General features: G+C 42.4%; 2 protein-coding genes across 2 annotated transcripts; one reads left to right on the top strand and one right to left on the bottom strand.

Annotated features, from left to right (window-relative positions):
* Positions 1–1,693: 1,693 nt before the first annotated feature.
* On the bottom strand, positions 1,694–5,441 carry LOC134453875 (uncharacterized). The gene is made up of 5 exons (XM_063204624.1): positions 4,967–5,441; positions 4,700–4,828; positions 3,195–3,388; positions 2,860–3,007; positions 1,694–1,819 (listed from the first exon to the last, which is right to left on the bottom strand). The coding sequence occupies exons 1-5, from the start codon at positions 5,174–5,176 to the stop codon at positions 1,694–1,696; spliced, it is 807 nt and encodes a 268-aa protein (XP_063060694.1). The 5' UTR covers positions 5,177–5,441.
* A 2,710-nt stretch (positions 5,442–8,151) lies between these two features.
* LOC134453874 (uncharacterized) lies at positions 8,152–17,428 on the top strand. The gene is made up of 5 exons (XM_063204623.1): positions 8,152–8,208; positions 10,014–10,302; positions 12,040–12,502; positions 15,743–15,874; positions 17,390–17,428. Exons 2-5 carry the CDS (start codon positions 10,019–10,021, stop codon positions 17,426–17,428), a joined length of 918 nt encoding a protein of 305 aa, XP_063060693.1. The 5' UTR covers positions 8,152–8,208; positions 10,014–10,018.
* Positions 17,429–20,416: the final 2,988 nt, after the last annotated feature.

Below are 20,416 nucleotides of genomic sequence, written 5' to 3'. Positions count from 1 at the left end.
CAAGTTAGACTACATGCTCAACTCTCTGTATTAAGTGACTTACAAGACATAGGCCTATTTAAGCAAAATCTATTATTTGTTAGGTGTGTATTCACAAAAGTTACTTTTACTGCACTGAGTGTTGTTGTGTGTATGTGTGTGTGTGTGTGTGTGTGTGTGTGGGGGGGGGGGTGTTGGTGTATGTGAGCGGGTGCCTGTGTGTGTTTGAACTGATGGAAGGCTTACTGCTGTACTCTATTGCCTGGTCACAGCTGGACACAGCGCAAATTGCCAGAAAACCAGCAGTGGAAAAGAGAATGAGTGCTATATGTTTACTGAAATGTGCAACAATATGTATTTTTTTGTTTTGTGTCTATGTTTTTTCTATTTGTGCATTTATGCAGTGTGTGTGTGTGTGTGTGCGCGTGCGTGTGTGTGATAGAGAGAGAGTGTATGTGAACTGATGAAAGGCTGTTATTGTACTCTAATGTTGTATATGTTTACTGCAATGTGTAATAATGTGTATTAGGCCTTAGTGTATGTCTGTATTTGTGTATTTATGATAGCTGTCAGAGACCTTAATTTCCCTCAGGATTAATAAAAGCACTCTACTCCAGTGTTTCTCAACCAGGGTGCCATGTCTCACACCCCCCTCAGGGGTGCTGTGGAAATGTGGCTGATGAAATGTTAAATTTATTTAAATAAATCAATAAATTGTGTAATATAATACATAGTTGTCTAAATTAATAAATCAATGCTTAGTAAGTGGAATCTTTCATCTACCATTTACGCACAATAAAGTCAATTTAGTCACCCCAGTATGGCCTACACATAGTCTGACGGAGATAAAGCTGCAACTTCGAACGTAGGTGGTGTGACGTTTCCAAATATGTTACTTTTCTAAGCTTGTGTGGTATCAAATGCAATGCCATGTTACAACTTGTTGGTTTGAGGTGCATTGAAATTTTTCATTAGGCCTAATTGAAAGGATGCCTCGCCTAAAAAAAATAGGTTGAGAAACACTGCCTCTACTCTACACAATATTGTTCACTGCAATATGACCTTTGTTATTGATATAATCATAATTATGCCTTAGTATTCCATGCCTTATGAGTCACTTGTAGGCCTACAGAGTACTTAGGCATGCATTGGTGTCTAACTTGTGAAGAGTAGGCCTATTCCAAAAGTGTTACAAAACAGTGTTCTATCCTTCAGTGTTTTATCACAGGCCTAGTGTGTAATGTCTATTAGGGCTGCGCGATTATGGAAAAAGTCATAATCACGATTATTTTGGTCAAAATCGTAATCACGATTAGGCCTATCAATCACGATTATTGATATTTTGCAGATTTTTTTTTGAAAATTATAACAAGATGAAATATAACCAAGAATGAATTATATACGGGATGAGCAAAATAAAATGAATTGTAATAATTATGTAAAGGCAATAGCATGAAACTTACGTGGACACATTTCTGGCCAGAAACACCAGCCTGTTAGTATGTTCTGGCTTCAAGGACGCTCTCAAAGGTAGGCCACTATTGCCACGATTAAATCACGATTGAAATCACAACTTCGATTTCATGATTTTCGATTATTTTCGATTAATTGTGCAGCCCTAATGCCTATACGAATGTAATACAGAGTATGTATGATACTATTTGTTAGCTATGTTTGTCTTTCTTGAGGAATCCGTGCTATCTCTCTGAGGGTATTATTCCTCCAGGCACTTTGAGATGACTGCGATGGTGTGACCATTGTTTTCATAAGAATCAGTCATCAAGGTGTGACCATCCTGAGCCTGGTCTTTGATGTTAGACGTCAGCTTGCACTCAAAATGCTAGTGATGGTCAACCAATCACAATGCCACTAGGACTGCATCATTTGTGTTCCTTGTGGCTTGGGATGTGAGCGTGATGCCACTGGTTTTAAAAGAGACAATGAAGCCTTCACGACAGCAATCCACACCTCTTAAGGACCGTACACACACATCGCTGCTATTTACTAGCTTCTCGCTTGCTCGCCTACTCACCTGTCTTTCATGGAACGTTCGTTGAAAGTTCCCACAGCTTTAACTGCCAATGAACAGGCGAGAAGTACCGAACTCTGCATTCCAATTGGTTACTCGCTTACTCGCCTCGCTCGAAGATAAAATATTTTCAACTCGGGATCCGCCCACATCGCATCGCTTGTACAGTACTCGCCTATTCGCCTGCTTGTCTCGCTCGAACACATCGACATTCTATTGACTTCATTCGCTGAGCGAGTAACTAGCAGCGACGTGTGTGTACGGCCCTTTATGTCTGAACAAACAACAATGACAACAACAACAACAAAACCTTTATGGTGGTGTTCAGTTGAATATTTTTGGTGCACTGTAATTCAACAGAAGACCTATTCAAAGCATTGCGAGACAGTGAGACCCTTCTGCCTAAGATCTAATGTTGCTCTAGAATAGGGTAGACATTGTGGGCCAAAGACAAAAGAGCATGGGGCGTACAAAACAAACAAATATGAGCAGAAGCATTAAAGGTGGGAGGACTATTTGAGATGTTTTAATGTTCTTAAGACATCAGACGAGGACACTTTCTTAAAAGGCACAGCAGCGACAGTCACCACGGTCAACTGCAAGAGACGGGACAAATTTTCATACTAATAAAAACACGAGATTATATTATAGGCGATATTATAAACAATGTTTTGCATTACATTGCATGACAACATTAAATTAATTTCTATTGCAATATATTGCCCTAGTAGGCCTACATACATGCCCCCACACACACACACACAACGCAGGCAGACAACTCTAATTGCATGGCATGTTTTGCTTGTAATTTTATTCGTGTGGAAAATAATATTTTTTTTATTATTATTTACCTTTGTTGATGGGGTTTGATGATAAGGGGGTTTGTCCTGACAATGTCGGTGGGATGCAAGAATTTCTTGAATGAATAATGTCAAGTAGAATTCCTTGCCATGGTCGACACGAACCTGATCCCACATCCCATAGTCAACCACAGCAGACCTTGAATTGTTAGGGCATAAAATGAGTTGCACTGTCACAATGGACAACCTCCTTCACCAATAAGTGTCATAACCTCAAACCGTAAACAGAATGGCTTTTATGATTAATTTACAGCAAATATATTTACTTTAGCCATGTTAAGGTCTCTTGATGACAACAGTTAGGCCTATTACATTTCATCACATACCTGTAGACATCTTCATAAATCACGAGGTTGTTCTTTACTGGCATTGTTGCATGTGCCACTACCTTGCTAGAATAGCCATCTATGGCAATCACATGCGTCACTCCAAACATTGCCAGTTTTTCATTTTGATCCAAGTGGATCTTGTGCCCCATATAGGCAGCACTGTATGGGATTGGATTGAAGTTCCGCAGGCCCTGCAACACAAATGAAGTTGGCCATGTCTGATAATCTCTGTTCAAATGCAGCAATGCAGAGCTAGCCTAGTGTTTATGATTCACCTACAGTAGGCTACAATACATTCCAGTTAATGCTGTATTGTTGTAGACTATGTGGGGAGAGGTGAAAGGCAATATTCACAGAGCAGGAGTGCAACCTGATGTATTTCTCTATGTACGTGCAATGGGCGAATCTTCTGAACACGCTCTGCGCAAAGCTGCGCATGTTCAAAAATGTTGGGTGGCAAAAAGAGCTGAGATAACAGCATTCTCTATTCGGGACATCACATGACTTGTTACAATATAGGCTATTTGTCATGTTGGGTTATGGTCTCAATTTATTTAGCCAATTGAAGATTTGGCCAGGTATGGAATGTGCTTAAAACAGTGTGTCACTGAATGTCTTTATCCAGATGTTCAGACGGGACATTGCATTCTGACAGTTGGCTGTGTAGTTGGTCATAATCGTTTTTCATGTCACAAACACACCCAGATAAGCCTCATGACTCATTAAAGAACTGGAACTGTGCAATGAAAGCTTTCCACACAACACCCGGAATAAGGCTATATCATTATCTACCGTCACCAGCTGCAAGTCCAAACATTGGAATTTGCTAAGCTGATTTTCATTCTATTATATAGCTGTTTGCATACCGATGGCACACCAAAATGTGATAAGTTGCAATATCAGTTACTTAACGTGGACACATGAAGGGAAAACGTGCAGAGCACAATTCATAGCTCTGGGAGACTATATAGCTATTTTGTTAGCTTGCTAGCTAACGTCAAGATCAGATTCCAGTGTATTCCACTTCTCATAAAAACGAGCTGTTACACATAACAGATGACCACTACTCTAGGTTGCCTAAAACCATTGTGAAGGTCTTTACTTTGTAGTGTTGACGTTATGTAGGGCTACCGTGAGTGTACATGCAACTCGGAGCCATCTAGGTTTCTGATGGCTACGAATCTTTCACATTTCAGACGTTTTAAAAATAGGATGGAGATAATAATTATATCCGGTGTGATATGGAAATAGATTTCATTGCACAATTCTTTAGTAAGTCACGAAGCTTACCTTCTGTATGAGTAGGCACTGTTTTCACAACACAAGCTCTTGCCGCACGGAAGAATGAGAAATGTAAACAGTGACGTCACGCACAGTTTCCCTTTGCATTGCCTGTCGTGGAATGCCATAATGAGACAGCTTTGAGTCTCTCATGTGGACTTTCATAAGGAGGTTGTTTGTTTTCCCTTTCTTGTCTTATTTCATGCAATATAGTAGCCTACCTTGCGTCTCATTTCGTGGTATGGTCGGGCAACTCCTTGTTGGATTCTACCAACGCGATTTTCTGCAGCGACAATCCCTTTGCTCGCCAAGTACCCCGTCATGAACTTTCGACCAAAAGTTGGGCCAGTCTACGAAAGAAAGCGATAGAGCGATAGACTAGTTCACATGGTTCAAAGAGAACAGCATGTACTGTGTTATAACGACTGGCTTTTTTAAATCCTACGTTAAATGAAAGGGGCACTATCAAAACATCAAAGCAATCCTACCTCATTAACAGCTGAAGAAACTGCGACTTCCAATTGAGCATCAGACACCACTCTAGTGAGGTTGTGAGCGTGACAAAACCTCCTCACACTCATGACTGAACAGCCCCGTCCTGCTCCAATGTCAGTCAGGTGCTGCGAAATATCTGCATGCGTAGCATGTTTCCGTATCATTTCACGGATTATGTCGGAGTACGCTTCCAATGAGGCCATAATTTCATGCACATGCACAAGGCGACTTCGAGTCTGAGCCGGGACGGTCGGTGTGGCGAGGCTAACTGCTTCCAGGTCACCCTGAAGTCAAGTTCTAAATAAACTAATACACAATTCAGAACGGCATTTTTCAAATGTGCTTTTCCGATTTTCTGGTATTCATTGACTATTTTAAAATACTTACAAGAAAAACTAAATATGGTGGTTGAACCTATTTCACAAGTGATATTCAAGCGCAAAACATAATAAACGAGTCCTTTTTCATTTCTCGTCCAACGTTCAAAATTGAATAACGAATGAACGAAAAAGTACACGGACCGCGTAGCAGTGGTCAGAGGAAAGTTTTCTCTCTCTTTCTCTCTCTCTCTCTCTCTAATTCTGTCTCTGTCTCTGTCTCTGTCTCTCACTCTATCTCTCACAGGCACACTTACTTTGTACATTGCTGATCTCAACCTCTCCAGCAGGTGTCAGGCCTGTCCCAGTGATGGCCACATCTTGACTGTTGTGACAAAAAGCCTATCCAGAGTTATTGTGCATATTACAGTATACTACACATGTACATTCAAACACACACACACACACACACACACACACACACACACAGACAGACACACAGACACACACACACACACACACACACACACACACACACACACACACACACACACACACACACACACTTGACAATTCATATCTTCTTATTGTAAATTGCAGATAGATGTGTGTGTGGGATGGGAGAAGAAATGAACTACTGGACATGATTTATTTACAGATTTACCATATTTCTGTCCTTTATTCTGTCATGATGAGGTAAATAGATAGCCTACATTGCTGTATTACTGAAGAAGTACCATACAGTTTTGCAGTATGGCACCATATATTTTTTAGCATACTACAGTACATTTGAGCAGTGTGTTGTGTGTGAGAGTGTGTGCATGTCCATGTTCTTTCAGGCGAACAAGTATGGCTACATTCCTCTCTTGCAGCCTTGCACACAAACAGCTGCAGGGAAATACTTCAAGATGCAAGTGCAAGCCTGGGGTGAATTTCTCAAAACCAAAGTTGCTAACTACATTAGCTACTTTGCTGTTTTCAATGCATTTTCCCATTGGCAACTACTGAAGTTGCTAACAGGCTAACAACTTCTCTTTTGAGAAACTCACCCCAGTTGAGGGCAACCTGGTTATGACAACACACACACACACACACACACACACACACACACACACGCACACACACACGCACACACACACACACACACACACCAACATGGCATCGACACAATAACACACAACATGGCCTCATGCATAACACACACTAAACCCCTCCTTCATCATCCCTGCAGTTTCCCTTTTTATCAAAACAAACCACCAGTGGGACCCACAAAGGACGAGGGAGACAGGAAAAGAGCGAGCCACTGAAAAGGAGAGCTGAATGAAGAAGAAATTAGAAATTGAGGCTGAGTGAGCGAGTGACCTTACATTGTGATCGTTTCCCTTAAAGGAGTGTCCAAAAACTGAAAGTTGAGCTTTCCATTAATTGTCGCCTTGCACTGCCTTTGGAGCCCAACTGCTTTCTTGTCATCCTACCAAAACATTCATTACAGGATCACTTTTCTTGGATTAGGAATAACAAGGTAAGACAACAAACAGTTATTACAATAAAGGCCTATAATTATACATTTTGTGGAATTTGTATTATGTTATTTTTGGAAGGGTATGACTGTTGCTAGTCATTATTATAGTAGTTTGTCAACATAGGCTAGACCTCTGTCACAGCTGGCTCAGAATTATAATATATTGAAGATAAAATGAATAATGTGACATCATCTAACTGGTAAATAAAGCAGCCTACTGAAAACTGTGGTTGATGAGTGAGTGTATGTCTCTCACCATACAGTCATCACGAATTGAGAACAAATCTTCTAAACCTCCCCGTTTTGCTGTGGAATGCCTCGTACAAATTAACTCTGAAAATGTTACACCAACCTCTGTGACATAGGATCACTTTGCAACGTGACATGGAGATTAACCCATTGATGCCTAAAGCACCTGCAAAAAAGGCTGCTGAATGCCTAAGCCCTTTTGAAGAAAAGTTGCCCTCAGCATAAAAACCTAAATATCTCAGCATTTGAAGTAGGCCTACATAAAAACATACAATAAGTTGCATTTAAACACATTTAGACCCTCATCTTGCATTAGAATGTGTTCATTCATCTCTAACATACCAACATTTTTAATAAAACTGTCTCAAATCTGATGAGCCTGAATGTTGCGTCATGCAACTCAAAACGCCAGAGCTAGTGTTTCGCAATGCAACATCCAGCATCAATGGGTTCAATGAATTATATCTGGGAATTTGACTGGTAGCCTAAATAAAATTGTTACGCTATGTAGACTATTGATTTTATGCATTATGTTATATATTGGTTTATATGCACAAATGTACGTAGGCCTGCCACAATATTGAGTCATCTAAATTAGTGCAACCTCATACTTTGCAAATTCCTTAACCCATTTTAGCCCAAGTCACCAGCAAAAAACACATTCTGGATGCCTAAGCCCCTATTTGGAAAAGGTTCCCTCTGCCTATTAAAACCTAAACGTCTCATCAATAACCTAAATCTCTCTCAAAAGTTCATAAAACATAAAGTAAGCTAGGACCCTCACATTAGAATGTGTTCATTAAGCTTTAATATGTCCACATTTTTAATAAAAAAAACCCCTCAAATCTCAAGAGCCTGAATGCAGCGTATGTCACTTCAGGCGCCAAAGGTCAAACAACGTATACACATCATCAGACTAAAAAGGGTTACTTGCATGGCCTGCCAGAGTAATACGTACTTGTCTGTTTGTGTTGTCTCCAGGGATCCGTATCTTGAAAGCGTCTTTGCTAACGACGGTAGCAACGTCCTTCGTAAGAGCGACTCAACTCTCTCTTGACAGCGACGCTCACCACTAAATCCAAGGGAATGGTATGACGGTCTTAAGACGGTTAGCAACGACAAGAATCGAGAAACGGACCCCAGATCGGTATAAACTACCGTCAACATTTTCTCAAAAATTCAGAAGAAAATATTGTCATTTAGATAATTTATTTGCAGAAAATCTAAAATGGTCAAAATAACACTTAAGATACAATGTAGAAAACAAGTTGATACTAACTTAAACAACATAATAGTAATGTATTAACTTGGGAAGAGTTCAGAAATCAATGTTTGATGGAATAAGCCTGATTTGTAGTCAAAGCTTTCATGCATTTTGGTATGCGTTCCATTAGTCTTTCACATTGTTCTTGAATGACTTTATTCCAGGACCGGTGCAAGAATTCAAGTTGCTGAGCTTGGTTTGATGTCTTATGACCATCCAGCTTCCTCTTGATCACATTCCAGAGGTTTTCAAGGGGGTTCGGGCCTGGAGTTTGGGCTGACCATGTCAGGTTATTGATCTGGTGGTCCTCCATCCACACCTTGATTGGCCAAGCTGAGTGACTGGAACATTGTCCTTCTCTAAAAATCAGTCCTCAGTGTTCCGGAGCGTTGTCAGAACATTAGGAAACAAGTTTTGGCCCAAGGTAACTTTGTATGTGGGTTCAGAGACGCGCCATTTGCAAAGATGAATCTGATTTTAGCCTTTCTGAAGCACCCCCAGATCATCACCAATCCTTGACCAATTTTCACATCTAATCCAATACCTGGTCATCTAATGGTTAGCTATACACAGGACATGATATCCAGAATTTCGTGCTCCTAGACACGAAATTGTTTTCCGTGATGGACACACAGAAGTGCTCTCTCTATACTCCCACAGCTCTATGTTACCACAGTCTTGTGTTTTCTCAGGATTTTTCTAATTTAAAATATTTTTTTCTCAAAAAAACATTTCTTACTGACAGGTTAGGGTTATGGATTGTTTTGTATGGGCACAACTAGTATTCTTTCATTCATTATATGAATTTGATAGCCTATCAACCCACTGGAAAAGGTATTTCTCAAAAATAAAAAAGTCTTTAATGACAGATTAAGGTTAGGTATGTTTTGGTCAAGGCACAACTTAAATTGCTATAGCATTATTTTAATACAGATTAGCATTTGGTATGTATTTTCTAATGATAGACTTAACACAGTGCTGTGGGAATATAGATAGCACTTCCTTGTGCCCATCACGGAAATCAATTCCGTGTCCAGGAGCATGGAATTTTGGAGATCAGGCTGGGAGAGGTCTATGAACCACAGTATCTTGCACCTGCTGTGAAATGTGGCATAAAAATTATCTGAGGGTGCTTCAGCAAGGCTGAAATTCTGTCAGATTCATTGTTGCAAACAACGTGTCTCTGAAGTCACATACAAGGCCAAAACATGATTCCTTCTGTTCTGACAATGCCCCTGAACGCCGAGGACAATTCTTTAGAGAACGACAATGCTCCAGCCACTCAGCTTACCAATAAAGCTGTGGATGAATGGCCACCAGATCAATACCCTGACATGGTCAGCCCAAACTCCAGACCTGAACCCCCTTGAAAACCTTTGGAATGTGATCAAGAGGAAGCTGGATGGTCACAAGCCATCAACCCAAGCTCAGCAACTCGAATTTGTGCACCAGGCCTGGAATAAAGTCATCCAAGAACAATGTAAAGGAGTAATGGCATGCATACCAAAACGTATGAAAGCTGTGACTACAAATCAGGCTTGTTCCACCAAATATTGATTTCTGAACTCTTCCTAAGTTAATACATTACTATTATGTTGCTTTAAAGTTAATTTAACAAAGTTAACAATGATTATAATGTAAGGCTGATGATGATGACGACGACTTTATTTTCGCATCGTTAATGGCAGAAAACATGGATGACCATACAGTCATATACAACATTCTGGATGGGTTGTCGGAATCAGACTTTAAAAGGTTCAAATCATGCCTCAGTAAACCCATCCTGGAGGGCTTCACACCGATTCCATGGCGCAAACTTGAGAAGGCAGACGTCACTGATGTGGAGCGTCTCATGAACCAACATTATGGAGGCAGAGAAGGCAGCATGGAGATGACGAGGCATATCATGAGCATCCTTTACCCACCAGGGAAGAGCTCACAAGATGTGTCTGCTGCATCCACTTGGCAGACGTTGAGGTGAGCTTGTCACTCGTAATTTGTAGAACTAAAATATGAGAAAAGACTTTTAACACGTTAAACCTCAACTCACAACTTAACACTTTTTTCCACCAATGAGTAATACACAAGTAACATAATACATAGGCCTACTTTCATACGTATACGTATCCTAATGCCGTACTAAGTATGTCCTACATTGTAATGGCTAATGTCTAATGGCTAGGGAGGTGGTCTTAAAATCACAGGGATGCACATGACGCACAGGCGAGGCGACGAGGCGAAACATGTACTCGCTCAGACTAAACGAGCAAAAAAGTGTGCGGTAAACTTTACTGATTAGAGATTGTTTTGGTCAAGACACAACTTAAATTGCTCTAGTATTCTTTTATTTAGTTTTAGAGTTTGGCATCTTTTTTCTAATAATAGATTTAACACAGTGTTGTGGGAATATAGAAAGCACTTCCGTGAGTCATTCACAGAAAAAAAAATCTGTGTCCAGGGGCACAGAATTTTGGCAAAGTCTGTCAGAGTGGGGTCAGCCCAATGTTCCCACGGCCCATTGGTCCCACAGCCCATTGGTCCCACATTGCTAAGACTTTTGCGTTTTTTCAAAATTAGGCCCAATGGTCCCACAGCCCATTGGTCCCACAGCCCATTGGTCCCACATCACTAAGATTTTTTAATTTAATTTTAGGTCCGTTGGTCCCACAGTCCATTGGTCCCACAGTCCATTGGTCCCACATCACAAACAGTTCAATGGGCTGTGGGACCAAGGGACCCACTAGTTTGACGCCCTCTCTGTACTTCACATGGTAATCAAACATTTCAAACAAGCGATTTAAGGTTAGTGTTAGGTTTAGGGTTAGGTTTAGGGTTAGGTTTAGGATTAAGGTTAGGGTTAGGGTTAGGTTTAGGGTCCTATGACGTAAGCGGTAAGTACCGAAAGGGCATCGAACTAGTGAGTCCTGTGGGACCAATGGGCCAAAAAATTCAAATAAAAAATCAATGTGGGACCAATGGGCTGTGGGAACAATGGACTGTGGGACCAATGGGCCTAAATAATGAAAAAAAGTATTAGTGACGTGGGACCAATGGGCTGTGGGACCAATGGGCTGTGGGACCAGTGGGCCGTGGGGCCAATGGGGCGTGGGAACATAGGTACGCTCCCGTGAAACTGATAGCCTAGAAATCTAGACGCCCCTAGCGACCGCATTTTTGCTGTACGGGTCTGTAGGCTATGAAACTGACACAGAATTTGTCAGAATTTATCCAAATACACCTCAAGTTAGCTAAGTAAATCTGTAAATCATGCCAGCAGCTCCTTTGGAACAAAACCGATATCATTAAGACTGTGAGTAAACCTGTCACCCAATCATTATCGCCACTGGACGAATTGAACGCTGTAGGCTACCTTGTCATTCTTGTATTAGAGCAGGCATGAGTTTTGATAATGTACTCCCAAATTAACTTTGGCAAACGTGGATAAGCTATGAATGTGGGAAAGGCAAGAGCAAGTCAGAGTAAGCCCTGGTGCTCATTGTGGACAAAAACCACATGGCTGAACTCATGGCTGAAGTGCCCTTGAGCAAGGCACCTAATCCCTCATTGCAGGGACTGTAACCAATAGCTGGCAAATAACGGCAAGTCGCTTTGGTTAAAATGCGTCAGCTAAGTTTAATGTAATGTAATGTAATGTAATGTAATAATGTCATACCTGTCACAGGAAATTAATTCTTAGGGTTTCCATGTCAACAGACCTGATGATGCCCTGGAGGGGGATAACAAAAAAGAGGAAAAGAAGGAAGAGGAAGATGACAGCAACTTCATTGGTACCACCCATGTAGCCAACGCCACAGAAAGGCCAGTGAGGGTGTACTTCAGTGAAGAGATCATTGAGACCATATTGGTCACCAGCTCAGACACATGGTGGCCATGGCAAGACAAAAAAGTTCTTTTCAGACCCAACTCTTGCGACCCCTACTTATGTGTTCCAGCAAAGACATACGAGAGACTTTCAAAAAGAGGACCCTTTTACGTCAGCGTCTTCTTAGAGAGCAGCAGTGCCAGTGGTGAATGTGCAAAGACCATCGCCGAGAATGTTCGCATCCCCAACAACGGGTCCTTCATCATAACAAAAAAACACACGTTTGAGAGGCAGAAGTTAGATGCCAATATTTGGAAGGATGAGCAGGGTAAAAACCCTGAACGGAATTACGCAGTGTTTTATCTTCTAACATTTACAGTATACTGTATATTAGAGGCTAATCTACACAGCATGTAGGATAATATTAATAATATTATTATTACAAATTATTATTATTATTATTATTATTATTATTTTTATTATTATTATCTTTACAAAAAAGTAGGCCTACCATTACTCCAGGCACTTGAAGATGACTGCAATGGTGTGATCATGTTGGCCATCAAGGTGTGACCATGCTTAGGATTATGTGTGCCCTCTGACTGTCACACCAATGAGCCTGGTACATTGGTATAGTGTTCAGTTCTCACCCCAAATCGTTGATGGTCACACCATCAGAATTATACTGTATGACTGCATGATGTGTGTTCCTTGCACCTTGTGATCAATGTGACGGTGATCTGCCTCAACTGTCAGGTTTTCTGTATTTATTTTTATGTTTTTATGCTTATCAAATGTATGGAACGTACATATTATTGGTGTAAGAGAGAGTAGGAAAACTGTACGCCAGGAGCAGATGGGCAGTGAGCTGGTCACTCACTGTGGGCCCACCAGCTGGAGCGGGTGTTGTGGTTCAGGGCTGAAACACCCAGAGAAGGCTGGACACCACCTCATGACATCTGCTTCTGGCGTAAGGCTATAGCAACCGAAGGTGGTTGAGGAAGGCACCTCCTGTGTATTCATCAAGTAGTTTATGAATGTGTATTTCCTATGTTTGCCTGTTAATTGTATATATATTTTATTTTTAAAATGTGTTAAACATCTTTGAATCTATAATTTTACAATTTTTATAATTTTTATGTGTATTATAACTGTGTATTTTTAGTTTTGTTTTAACCTTGTTTTTAAGGAACATCAAACCTGTCAAGGGACAAAAGATGGAAATTAGCCTCATGGCTATAATTTTGTGTATTTAGCTTTTTTGTTTAAAATGTTGGTAATATATGCTGTCCCTTATTAAATAAATAAACTTAATTGATATAGTAAAGATGTTTGTGTCACAAGTCTTATTTTCTCTCGCTGACCCATGGGCACCAGAGGAGGTGCGACAGGCAGCAATGCCCAGCAGGTATTAACAGCTACCTGTACAATCATGTTATGCTAAGAGAGGTGCCATAACTTGCCAGAGCCACACATAGAGGTAGAAAATAACACTAGAGAGGACACAGCAATTTGCGACAGCACTGGGAAATGGCAGCTGGAGCTTCCCAACTTCCGTAGGTAGTGTAGGTACTTTCAGGCAATGCAAGTCAATGGAGAACACGCCCACCCCTGTCAAGAAATTAACTAAAACTGTGTAAATATAAAGTAACACTTTAATCAAAGACCAGATTTGAAATGTCAGGCTACATATCTACTGAAATCATATGAGTCGATAAAATACATTTAAAAATCAAATAATATATTTTATGAACATAGTTAGCAACACACTTCAACTATTGTCCTTGTATAGTGTGTTGATGGACATTTTCACATGATTAAGCCATTTTTGACAGAGGTGAGCCTCGTTCTCCGTTGATTTCCATTTCTCTGATCTACCTACAGATAATGGCCGCTACAGATTGCCGTAAAAGGGGGGCGGGGTCCTCTCTAGTGTTATTTTCTACCTCTATGGAGCCACAACAGCGATCCACCTCCACAATAGCGATCCACAACAGCGATCCACATCTTTTATCCCTCTAACACGACCAACCACCACCACCACCAACAACAACAACAACAAAAACAACAACAGCAACCCCTTTATGGTGTGTAATTTTTGCACCTTTGTCATTTGAAGAGTTTTGGATGCACTGGAATTGCACAGAAGACCTATTAACAGCACTGTGACACAGGTAGCATAGTTTAGCCCAAGATTTATTGTTGCGCTGAGGTGGGGCAAACATTGTTTTTCTAAGACAAAAGGAGTGGGTGGGGCATAATTCTCTCTCTCTCTCTCTCTCTCTCTCTCTCTCTCTCTCTCTCTCTCTCTCTCTCTCTCTCTCTCTCTCTCTCACACACACACACACACACACACACACACACACACACACACACAGACACAGACACAGACACACACACACTTCTTGTCTCAACCTGTCCAGCAGGTGTCAGGGTTTCCTTGGAATACAGAATGTCCAGGATAGAATGTGTAAGCATATTACAGTATACTGTACACACCAGGGCTTGACACTGGCACCTGAAAACCGGTCAAATGCTGGTAAAACTTAGCTGTGGCTGGTAACACTTTCAGTCACTGGCCAATTTGGCAGGTAGCTTATCCTATGGTACATATCAGAATAGCGTATATTCTGCTCTTTGCCCCTTGTGTATCAATTGTTTGACTTAAAGATCAAGAAAAAGCTCAGTTACTCAGTTTCTATTTGTTTTATTTCCATGTGGAAAACCATGTACTCATCTTCTTGCTTTAAGCACCACATCTTCTAAAGGTAGATGTACAGTGTCCTGATAAAACAAAAAATCTAATTTGTGGCTAGTACAATAGCTGGATGGCTAATGACTCGGGAAAACCACTAGCCACAGTGGCCAGCATGTGTAAAAGTTAATGTCAAGCCCTGGTACACACGCACGCACCCAAACCTTAAAGGGACACTGTGTGAGATTTTTTAGTTGTTTATTTCCAGAAATCATGCTGCCCATTCACTAATGTTACCTTTTTCATGAATACTTACCAACAACATCAAATTCTAAGAACTCATTATGACTGGAAAAATTGCACTTTTCATACATGAAAAGGGGGATCTTCTCCATGGTTCACCATTTTGAATTTCTAGAAATAGCCATTTTTAGCTGCAGAAATGACTGTACATGGACAATACTAGAAAATATGTGACCGACCTTGGAAAAACCACTCTCAAGTAGGCCCTGGAGCATATTGAGTTAGTTATATATTCCGATAGTATAGATTCTAAGCTTTACAATGATACCTCACAGGATTTGTACAGGAAGGTGTTACATCCTGCTGGGCATTGCTGCCTGTCGCACCTCCTCCGGTGCCCATGGGTTAGCTGCAGGGTCAACAGTCGGGAACCACCGTTCATCAACGTTTCGCCCCTTTAATCCTAAAACGTCTCCGGTGGCGGGGCAGTGACAGGGACATCTCCCTGTCACCCCCTGCAGCTGATAGATGTTATCCCTGTGGCTGTTTTCTGGGGGTCAGTTGTTATTCCCCCAGCTCCTGTACTTCCTCCGCAGCCAGAGCCAAAAGCTACCTTTTTCTGCCTCCTCTGGCAGCTCCTTTGTTGCCTTCTTTAGCCTTCCTCCAGTGACCCCCACATCCTTCAGAAGGCGTATGGTCGACAGCCCCATAAAGCCTCGGCATCCAACTTCGACTGGATATATGGAGGTCTTCCCGCCCGCCTCCCGGCATTCCGCAGCCAGTTCGGCGTACTTAGCCTTTTTCCGTTCAAAGGCTGCCTCAATCCCTTCCTCCGATGGTACAAGCGGATTCCAAAAAAGTTGGGACACTTTGTATTTTGTGAATAAAATCAAAATGCTGGCATTTTCAAAACATCTAATATGTTAATAAGGTAGAGCATTATGTACAGACAACATATCAGTTGTTAAAGTCGAGCAGAATTATTGTTTTGAGGTAATTATGTGATCATTTAAAATTTGACCCATGCAACAAATCTCAAAAAAGTTGGGACAGGGCCAAAACATGTTGTAGTAGTTGGATAATTCTAAAAATTACACAAGGGAGAATATTTTAAAAGGAACTATATTGACTGCCAACATCAATGCACAAATAGAATACCATCACATAGAGGCTGTGGCACTCAGCAGCGAAGATTTTATTATACTAATTACTTATCTATTACACAGAAAGATTGAATTATCAAAATTGCAGGTATATAAGGCCTATTTCCGTAATATAGAGTTCTGTGTATCATTGCACGAGTTATGAGATCATGACATACTCGTGGTAAATAAGCAAACTATGACACTCCAACAATGACAGCTCTCGAAAAAATGACCATAAACACAACACTTGATTAATGCACATGATGCAGACATTAAACTGTGTTGTGTGCAGAAAGGCTCATTCTATGGACCTAGTAGACATGTGAAACTGTCCTCTGATTACAGAATGGAAAATATTGAATCCTTTTTGAAAATTATAGAGTCATGCACCCTCCAGGTTATATAGAAAATGAATACTTCAACTTGATTTGGTGGTCAATCTGAAAGACAGCATATATGATGGTAAAGGGGTGCAGAGGTGACTTGGTTAGGGTCTTCTTCCTCATGTAGAGCATTAGAATTAATGTTGAATGATACATACAGACTTTAAACAGCAAACATAGCTACCAAGGCATTATATTTTGGAGCACCGCCTTTAGATATTGCCCCATAATGGCGGCAAATGTCAATCTCTACTATGTTCCAACAGTGTGGTTCCATCATAGGAGTTAACAGGTCACAAAATTGTTTTCTTGCAGTCAGGATATGCCACATAATAAGCATAACAAAAAGGTAAACAAGTTGAAGAACACACCTATCAGTTGAGCTGCTGAAATCATGTCTCGCATATCAAAATATCTAATTTTTGAATAAAATTTTGCCAACAGTGAAAGTATTTAACTGTTCAGTCTCATCCCTTGTGTTGTGTTTAGTCTTATCCAATATAAAAAGCATTTTATTGGCCCTGTCCCAACTTTTTTGGGATTTGTTGCAAGGGTGAAATTTGAAATGATCACATAATTACCTCAAAACAATAATTCTGCTCGACTTTAACAACTGATATGTTGTCTGTACATAATGCTCTACCTTATTAACATATTAGATGTTTTGAAAATGCCAGCATTTTGATTTTATTCACATAATACAAAGTGTCCCAACTTTTTTGGAATCCGCTTTGTACAGTGAGCTCTGTGAGAGCTACCTCTCTTGCCTTTGCAGACCAAGCCACTATGTCTGGCTGGAGAGATGTGGTGGTGATCTTTGTGTTAAAGTGAAGCTTTCTATCCAACTCAACCTTCATGCTCCACTCCTGGCCGGGAATGAAGGGCCTTGTTGTTTCTTTTTGCCTGATGCTTCCAATTCCTCCTTCCGCAATAAAGATGGTAGAGTCCTCTGCAGGCGATGGTATTCTGCTACTCTGTCTGCACTCCTCCAGCACCTCGGCTAGCTTTCTCAGGACCTGGTCATGGCGCCATCTGTAGCGGCCCTGAGAGAGCGCGATTTTGCAGCCTGACAAGATGTGCTGGAGGCTTGCCCTGGGAGCACTGCAGAGTGCACAACATTCCTCCTTTCCGAACCACTGGCTGGGGTTCCGAGGACAGGGAAGCGTGTCATACGTTGAGCGGATAAGGATGCTGAGTCTTACCTGTGGGATCTTCCATATGTCTGACCAACTGATGTTTCTGTTTGAGATTCCCTCCCAGGTTGTCCAGCTTCCTTGCCGACCCTAAGACACAGCCTTGATCTTGTAGCGGTCTTCCTACATCCTTGTCACCTCCGCCACCACCATCTCCTTCCTTTCCTTGCGGTGGGCCTTGGACCAGAAGCATGGTGCATCTCCCCATCCTAGGCCTGCTCTTCCTACCTGAACTCTTCCCACGATTTCCTTGTGTTGCAACCGACTGACAGCTTGGTCGGCTACTGTCTGGGCATTCCACTTGCGGCCAGTTAGGACCCTGGCATTGGCTTTCCGCACTGACTCGTCTGTGGACTCCAGAAGCTCGAGCACCAACCTGGTCTTTTCTTGCCTGTAGCCCTGCTGCAGAGATTTCGATGGTAGCTGGAGCATGTTTCTCCCGAACAGGCCAGTGTCAAAGAGGCACCGTGGCAGCCCCAACCACTTTCGGATGAATGAGTTGGCTTTCCCATCCATCTTACTCACAGTCGATGAGGGGATCTCGCTCAAGGGGCCACATTACTCTCTGGTAGAGAGTGAATTGGTAGCACCAGACCTTGTACTTCCCCGGGAGATGACTTTGGTCGATCCTCGCCAGGCCATCTGAGAGCTGCTTCATGACAGCTTTCCCCATCTTCTTATCGGAAAGCTCAGCAGTGTACTGCCTCCCCAGGCTTTTGATGGGTTGCTCTGCAAGTAGTGGGATCTTTTATCCTCCGATGACAAGGGTGGTGCTGTCATTCCTGACTCCTCTCCTGAGTGACAGGCTACGGGACTTGGAGGGCTTGATCTTCATTCTTGCCCATGACATCAGCTCATCAATCCTCTTCAGAAGCTTTGATGTACATGGCGCTGTCTTAAGAAGGGTGGTGACGTCATCCATGTAGCTCCTTAGCGGGGGAAGCCTCTGGCCAGTTGGCAGTTTGATTTCTCCTGCCATTTGCCTAGCACCGATGAGAATGATCTCAAATGCTGCGACAAAGAGTATCGGATAAATGGCACACCCCATCGCTATTCCGACTTCAAGCCGCTACCACCCCATGGTGAAGTCTTAAAATAGCATGCTATCATGTCCCTAACGCAAGTGGGCATGTGGAAGAACTCCATGGCGTAAGTGATCAGCTGGTGTGGGACTGATCCATATGCGTTCGCCAGGTCAAGCCAGATGACGTGCAAATCTGTCTTGTCCCACTTAGCTCTCTGGATCTGATCCCTGATCATTGTGAAGTGCTCAACACATCCTGGGAAACCTGGCACTCCTGCCTTCTGGCAATTGGTGTCGATGTAGTTGTTTTGGAGCAGGTAGTTGGTCATCCTTCTGGCTAGCACTGAGAAGAAGATCTTTCCTTCTACGTTGAGGAGGGCGATGTTACGGAATTGGCCAATCTCTGTGGAGTTTGCTTCCTTTGGGATGGACACTGCTACCGCTCTTTGCCACTCAGATGGAGTGAGTCGTTTTTTCCAAATGGTTCTCATTAAGTACCATAGCAGCTCCAGTACCTTGGGGCAGTTCTTGTAGAGCTTGTAGGGGACTCCGTTGGGGCCTGGTGCGGAGGAAGACCTTGCCTTCTCCACAACTTGCCTGACCTCGCTGAGCTTGGGAGGCATGATGTTGAATTCAGCTGTTGGTTGTGCAGGTCGCGGTGCGTATCCTGGTGTTCCTAAGGGGACGCTCCTTTGTGGATCGCTATACTGCTTTCTGACATGCTGTTCCAACTGCTCCCTGGTGGTTTCGAGCTTGCCAGTCTTCTTCTCCTCCAGCAGGTGTCTGGCATGCTTGAAGTGGTCCTTGAAGAGGCAGTCTCGCTCTTTTTGCTTCCGTTTGCTGCGTTTCCAGATGCGCTCAGTTCTGCGTATCAAGGCTAGCCTCTTCCTGATCTCCTCCCACAAGGCTTTCAAGCCTTCCTTCTCTGCCTGTGTTGCCTTTCTCCAGTTCTTGCAGTTGCCGTCACCTTTGAACCAGTTGGAGGATTTCCTTTTCTCTCCTTCCCCTCTACCTTTAGATGGTCTTCTGTCTGGGCACAATCTCACCAAACCTGTCTTGCAGGTCTGGTATATGATGTCCCCAATCAGATTGAGCTTGGCCTCTGCCCCTCCATGCAGTGACTCCTCAAGGATATTGATCAAGTGTGTGTCCAGTGTGCACCATGCCTCTGCTTCACTAGACTTTGGCCACTTGATCTTGCTCCTTCTGGCAGCTGTCTTGATCTCTGTGTTTGGCTCTGTTTGGCGTGGTGAGGACTGGGTCTTTGTGCTCGCGTTGGGGCTCGTTCTCTACCAGTGGACCATCCTCCTCTGCTACCCTCACGCCATCAGCAACACTGGGTCCATTGGCTCTGTGGTTTTTGCCCTGGCTTTTGGTCCCTCTTGTCTCACACATGGGAATCTGGTAATATTTGAATAAGTTGTGGCCATATTAATAGGCTCACTTGTAAAAGTAAAAAACAGAGAACTCAGCCCTGAAAGTTTCTGTCCAACCCACACCTGCATACTATATAGCCCTCCCCCTGCAAAGTCCTCCCTCTACATGACCTCATGCTAAACCCTTCAGACTGATAGCCATTGACAGG

This window comes from Engraulis encrasicolus, chromosome 8 (genome assembly GCF_034702125.1).
Source record: "Engraulis encrasicolus isolate BLACKSEA-1 chromosome 8, IST_EnEncr_1.0, whole genome shotgun sequence".
In the NCBI taxonomy this organism is placed as follows: Eukaryota; Metazoa; Chordata; class Actinopteri; order Clupeiformes; family Engraulidae; genus Engraulis; species Engraulis encrasicolus.
The sequence above is the reverse complement of the archived record's forward strand: the minus strand, read 5'-3'. Positions and strand labels throughout refer to the sequence as shown.